Here is a 7,097-nt window from a genome sequence, read left to right as displayed (position 1 = left end):
AATATCAGAAATGATTTGCTGTATAACTGCCTCATTGCTTAACTCATTATCTACACAATTGCTTGGTATCATAATTGATTCACTGCTTAACTGTCTCACAAAATAATGAAAAGCACGTAACAGCTGTCCACTTTTCACCTCCATTTCCCTTCCCTACATCTGCCTCTTCCCTTCTTTATGTGTCAGGCAAGATGTCAAATCTTGCCTGACATCCATTTTAGCCCCTCAGCCCAGTACAAAATGTCACTGCTACCATCACTGCCCCGGCCCATATTCAGATTCCTCCAGCCCCCTTTGGTGTCTTTCCCCATTGTTCTCCCAGCTGCATCACACAGAGCTGACACAGCTTCAGCTCTGGGTCTGTCGTATAATCTCAACATATTCTCAGCCTGTCTTTCAAACCATGCTGGCGCCAGTTCCATCTTGGGCTGGTTTGACAGTGCCAAGTGGCTCACACAATCTGGCATCAGGAACCTGGGCTGGTGAGTTTTGTTTGCCAGGGGAAAGGGCTGATGTTGGTGTTTGGGGGCCTGTGGCCTGGAGTGGCCAGCTGGCTGCTGAAATTCCGCATTGCGCAGGGTGCCTCATGGACCCAAGCTGGCACCAGCGCCAGCTCAGGCTGGTTTGACAGTGCCAAGTGGCTCCTGCAATCTGCCATTAGGAACCTGAACTGGTGAGTTTTGTTTGCCAGGGAAAAGGGCCACCGTTGGTATTTCGGGGCCTGTGGCCCGGAGCGGCCGCCTGGCTGCTGAAATTCCACATTGCGCAGGGTGCCTCATCTCATCTGTCCTCCTTTCACCACTTCATGTCTGTCCCCTCTACAGACATTTTTACCTACTACTATCTCTTGTAATATTTCTTTTGCACATTCACACCTGAAGACAGCTCTGGACTTCACCACAAAGCCTCTTTTCTGCCTCCTCCTTAAAATCTTCCCTCAAATCCATACTTTCTGCACTGCACACAATGCCTGCTACACCAGAGGCCACTACAGTATTGCTGTCCTCATATGACAGTGGTAAAACTTTAAAACTGCTGGCAGCACACCCAGATTTCTCATGCATCCTTGCACACACCATCACAGGGCTCCTGATCCTAATTCTCTTCACAGCATATCATGTCCTTCTTAAAAAGCACACATAGGCTGCTGACTTTGTCTTGTATATTTGCACTGCCCTGCCTGAGATACCTGGGAAAAACTGTAAATAATAGATGCATTTCCAGAAAGTTAAAAAGTCAACACACAATAATCCCTAGGGAGGAAAGGTTCCACCAGTAGAGATGAGCCCCAAATTCCAATCTACTCCTTTGCTTTTCACTTGCCTGGAAATCATATATTTTTTTCAAATCTGCAAGAATGAACCAGATCTCTGAGGAGCAATTAAAATGCAGCGCAGAAAATCCTGCCAGGCAATCCCACTGCAGGACTCCTTTAGGAAAGAAGTAAGTCCAGGGTTGTGGAGACATGAAATTCTTATTTGCAACTTATATGATTCCCAGCATGTAAAGATAAAAATAAGAAACCCCTATGGATAATAGCATCCCTTACTTCTGTCTTCCTGCACACAGCACTCAGAAGCAGCTGCTGCTGCCCCTCTATATCATGACAACAATTCCTCCTGCCTTTATTCAAAGGTGGTGAATGCATAAATATTTTGTACACAAGGTAATTCTTGGGTTAGCAGGAAGGGATATTGGTCCAAATTGTCCTCCATTGTAATGGCACTCAGTTTTGATAGCTTTAAACACAGATGGTATTTATCTGTTCATTCTACAGGAAAAACACATCTGATGAGAATATAGCAGGATTTAATATTCTAATATAAATGCCATTTCTTACTGCTGTCAACCATAGCACTTGAATAAATATTATACCTCCTCCCTTCAAGAAATCACAGCAGGGTTATTTCTGGCAATTGAACTAGCTTCCGGGGAGATACACTCTGCTGGTGGTTTCTGCAAGGACTTCAGTGCATGACCCCATTTTAAGATCTCTGGAGTAGCTGTTTAGCGACTCAGAGGATCAGGTCAGCTGGTTTTAAACCTCGTCTGGGTCCCAAGGCTGAATTGGAGCGGCACTGACAGGCAGCACCAGCAGCAGTTACTGCTGCCACCTACGGGTAGCATCCTTTTGGCTTCATTCCTCAGCGATCCTTTCTTCCTTACAAGCCATCTACACGTGTTCGTGTGCATAAACAAGTATAACGGGAGAAATCTCAAACTCATCAGCTTTTCCCTAAAAAGAGAACAAAATAACAGAGGAACTTCACTTATGCATCCCTCTGAAAATAATCGGAGAAGACTTTGAGCATTTAAAATTATTATCTGCTGTAGGTAAGGAAAACAATAGTATCTTCTTATTTTCTGCCTTCGGTGTTTTGGGTGCTGCCTTCACTTTAAAATCACTGGAGCACAGCTCATTCCTGACATAACAGCACTGAAATTACTCGAAATGCACCTTATCTTTTGCATATTCATGCGAAAACTGTTACAGTCCTTTTCTTCCATTCAATGTGGGAAAGCATTCATGCACTGGTGGCTCTCATTCTTTTCCGTGCTGGGAGGTTTTTAGCTTTTTCCATTTAGAATTAAGACCGGTTTGAGGCATTCATCACCCCTGGCAGCTGTTAATCACTCCGAACTCTATACAATTACTGTGTTAAAATATTTTAAGTAAGTAACAGTACTAGTTAGTGCTATTTTGGATTGCACTTGTGGTACTTCTAGCTCATTAGTCTGTCTCTGACAGTGGCTAGTCCCAGATGCTTGAGGTGCAAAGTGAAGAACCTCAATGGCAGGGAATTAATGCAAGGGTACAGGAACCAGTCCCTTGCTATTATAGGGAATTGCATTGTAAAATCCCTTTCACAAGCGGACCACACTCATCTAAGAATTTATTTCAGGTTTTCATCCCTCCTGATTCCTGTGGAGAAGATTTTCCCAAGCTGTACTGCTGAACAAAAACCTATTAATTTCCAATCTACATTTATTTACAGCCACTTTACACCAAGTGTTCTTTTACCAGTAATGTACTTTCACATAAACAGTAGTTCTTTTTTTTTTTTTTTTTTTTTTACTTTTACTCATCCATTTTGCTTACAGATGCAAACAAGAACCCCTCTCAAGCTTTGTTTTGCTTAGTTAAACAAGCCAGTTTCTTTTTAATCACCTGTGACTGAGAGGATGCTTTGCTCCCCTCAATTATCCTGTCTACACAAAGGTCTCAGTTTCAATTGGATTCATCTTTACTGAAGTTACCAGAACTGTATTTCATACTTGAAATTACATTATACTCAAGGGTCAATGAAACTTTCCATGTGAACCACTGAAAATATCCAACTTGATACACCTTGGGGTTACATTTGCTTTGCTTGAAGCTACAGCACATTGGTGGGTCAACTAATATGTCCCAGAGCTCACTTTACCCTCCTTTTTCACCTAGAAGTACAGAAGATGTTGTAATTAGTCCTTATTTTGCACTTTGCATTGCTTTGCCATTTCTGTTACCCTAGTTTCTAAGGTCATTCACCACTTGTTCTTTCTCTGCAGATCTCACTTTTACAACCAAGGGGGTTGTAACTCCATAGAGCAGTGAATGCTGTGTGCCTGCAGGGATGAGTTTTCAGGACACGAAGCATTTGCCTCTTTATAGTCTTTAAGCAGAGTCTATTGGCTATCAAGGGGTAATGGATAGATCAAAGTCAAGCATTAAGCAACTCACAATCATGAAATAGCAGAAAGTTTTTTGTCCTGTTGACTCTCCTGGCTTGCAACTGCACCATTTCTGACTTTTCATGCAGAAATTAGTCCCCAGTGCTCAGTTACCAAAACTGATAACTCTGAAGCCACTATAGCCTCCTGAAGGTGCCTCCTGAATGCAGGGAATCTATCTGCTGGTAGTACACAACAGTCTCCAACATGGAGAAAATGGTCAAAAATAGGATGTGGAAATCATAGAATCATGGAAGGTTGGAAGGTACCTTAAAGGCTGGAAGGCATCTGGTTCCAGTCCCCGGCCATGGGCAGGAACATCTTCCATCTTCCAGGCTGCTCAAAGCTCCATCCAACCTGGCCTTGAGCACTGCCAGGGATGGGGGATCCATGGCCTCTCTGGGCAACCTATCCCAGTGTTTCACCACCCTCAGAGTAAAGAATTTTTTACTAATATCTAATCTAAACCAACTCTCTTTTAAGTTTAAAGTGATTCCCCCCTGTCCTGTCACTACATGCCCTTGTAATTAGAGTCTCCTCATCTTTCTTGTGGGCTCCCTTTAGGTACTAGAAGGTTCTACAAGCTCTCCCTGGAGCCCTCTCTTCTTTGGGGTGAACAATCCCAATTCCTTCAGTCTGTTCTTCTATAGAAGAGGTTCTCCAGCCCCCTGATCATGTTCATGACCTTACTCTGGACTAACTCGGGCAGGTCTATGTCCTTTATCCATTGGGGACCCCTCCAGGTGGGGTTCCACAAGAGCTGAGTAGAGGGAGAGAATCACCTCCTTCCACCTAGTGACATAACACTGGAAAAGGAAAAAAACGAAAATGTCGATCTCTGACACAAAGTCATCTGCCCTAGGAGATCTCTGTAGCTTGTGGTAGTGACTTTGCTTTCATGAGAGAAGATGAAAAGCGGCACTGTGTGATAGCCAGCATGTGTGGGTGCATCTGACCCTGAAGAGGCTGGCTCCAGTTGCAGTAAGAGCCTCCATCTGTACAGCACTTCTTATACCCATTATCTGCCATCATGTCCAGGCACAAAAAACAACTGCAAAATGCAAACTGGCAGATGATATAAAAGAAGATACTTCAGCAGTCACAGTTTTGCCTTTCAATTGCCGTAACAAGCGCAGGCCTTTGAAAGGAACCATTGAAGAAAGCATCAAAGAAAATACACTGCACCAGTTTCTGAATCATCCATAGAATGAAAAGACAATTGCCTGCAGACTCACAAATGTCAGCAATCAGTGCTGTGCTACTGCCAGGCAGTATGCATGGAACAACCGAGCAGATGCAGTGAACTTATTAGGCATATTTCTGCTTTTACTTACAATGGAAACAAACACGGCTGTGCAAGTCAGCCCTCTGATGTCCCTGACCATCAACAGTACAAGTGGTTTAAGACATGGCTGTTCATGCAGCCTGCAAGTATAATGATATCTCTCTGTGTCCTGGGTTGACTATATGATGCCTTTATCCCCAATCATCTGTTCTGTTTATGCTGAATAATAAGTTTTGCACCTTCAAGACTTGTTCCAGAGAGTGAAGGGGGGAGAGAAGAAGCGCGCAGTTTGTTTTCAGATACTGCACTCACTCCTCCACATTCCTGCTCCTGGACTGTGTTGTCTGCAGATGGACAGACAGCTGGACAGAGCTCTCCGTGGCTTTTAGGTAGTTTTAGCTAGCTGGGGCAAAGAAGTTCCCTGCACTTTTTTTCCTTTTCTTTGGACCTGTTTAAACCTGCTCTGGACTGAAGACCTAGAGGAGCACCAGCAGCTCACTCCTGTGGCCCACCAGGCTGGGCCTGGCCTGCAACATTTCCAGCGCTGGAGGGACTGATAAGAGACTGAGTCAAGCTACAGCCCACTAAGGGGACTTTCCTGAGTTTGTCTCTCTTTTGGAGTGGCAAGAGGTTTAATTGTTTAATATTGTTTAGGTTTTATTGGTTAATGAACAGTTTTTTCCACTTTTTTCCAACAAGGTAATTTTTCCCTAACCTGCTGGGGGAGGGCCCGATTGAATCTGCTTTCTAAAGAAGCCCCTTTGGGGGTTTTCTCTCAAATTTGCCCTGAACCAGTACACTCTGTCACGCAGAAGTAACATTTATAGTTTGTTTTGTAGGAACACCAAGGGCTTCTACTGTTCTGCTTTAACACCACAGCAGCTGGAAGAGGGCGCTGCTGAAGACCTGCTGCAGTCTCGGCGGCAGAGAAACTGCTGTGCTGCTGTGACACTGCCATGTGCCCTGGCAAGTCACCCACCTTTGTGTGTATATAGACACACCTGAATGATGCCATCTTCATGCTGATTTGCTGTAATCATTGATTCTAGTAGGAAGAAGAAAAGGTGCCACATGTTTTTTTCTGTGAATTTGTATCTAACAGGAAAACTATCAGCTTGTTCTGAAGTAAGTGCTGCCTGGAGAAAATGGCAGTGGGATAAACCAACTTCTTCTCCTGTTAATTTCCTACAAATATTAAGTAATGTGTCTTTAAAATAGCACATAAGGGAAAAAATGCATTTTACCATATTTCCCAGAAACCTGTATTTTTGGCAGGACCAAACAAACAGCACGCCTGACCCACTCTAGTGCTTACAGCACCTGTTTAGTTGTTAAGGCTCCAGACCCATCAAGTTGCCCAATCCCAGGCTTTACTTGGTTAATAACTTCAAGCCCCAAAATCTCAGTCCCATTGCAGAGTGACAAGTTCTGTCTGAAATTGTTTGTCTGGTTTAGTGGTTTAGGGGTTACAGCAGCAGTGCAGCACTGACGGTAGGACTTTTCAGGAAAATTAATCCACAAACACCAGAGGTTTATGTCCAAAAATGAGACAGAGGAGTCCTGTTACTTTATTCGAATAAAGGGAGAGGTCATGGGGCATTTCCCCTGGGGTCTCCCAAATTTTTGGAGGACACTGCCTCCTTTATCATAATTTACCATCCACATTTCCCTCTCTCTTTCCCCATTGGCTGAGATACTTGAGAGGTTCCCCAAAATGCCTAAGATCCCCTTCTAATGACACCCCCATCTTTGTCTTTTCCTTGTGTCAATTAGTGGAATTCCTTAGGGAATTTATGGTTCTTCCCACTGTTTCTTTCATCTCTCAGTATTCCATTTCATTCATCAGCAGACCTACAGTTTGTTTGTAAAGACAAATCTCTCATTCCATTTATCAATAAGTGGAATCCTTCCCATTGTTTCTTTTATCTCTCGGTATCTAGCTTTATTTACCAGCAGGTCCCCAGCCTGTTTGTAAAGGCAAGCCCCTCATTCCCTTCAGACTAGATGATCTCAAAGGTCTCTTCCAGCCTCGCTGATCCCACGATTTCACGGTTCTCTGAGCGGGGGAGTGTCCGTCTCCACCGCATCGAGCCCGCCCCGC

The 7,097-nt window shown here is 44.0% G+C and overlaps 1 protein-coding gene across 1 annotated transcript in view; it reads left to right on the top strand.

Annotated features, from left to right (window-relative positions):
• Nucleotides 1-512: 512 nt before the first annotated feature.
• MCUR1 (mitochondrial calcium uniporter regulator 1) overlaps nucleotides 513-7,097 on the top strand; it is a 21,906-nt gene continuing 15,321 nt past the window's right edge. Inside the window, exon 1 of the mRNA XM_014307002.2 lies at nucleotides 513-673. Within this exon, the coding sequence (XP_014162477.2) occupies nucleotides 513-673 (161 nt within the window). The remainder of the gene's footprint in view (nucleotides 674-7,097) is intronic.

Source organism: Geospiza fortis, unplaced genomic scaffold, assembly GCF_000277835.1.
Source record: "Geospiza fortis unplaced genomic scaffold, GeoFor_1.0 scaffold104, whole genome shotgun sequence".
Lineage (NCBI taxonomy): Eukaryota > Metazoa > Chordata > Aves > Passeriformes > Thraupidae > Geospiza > Geospiza fortis.
The sequence above is the reverse complement of the archived record's forward strand: the minus strand, read 5'-3'. Positions and strand labels throughout refer to the sequence as shown.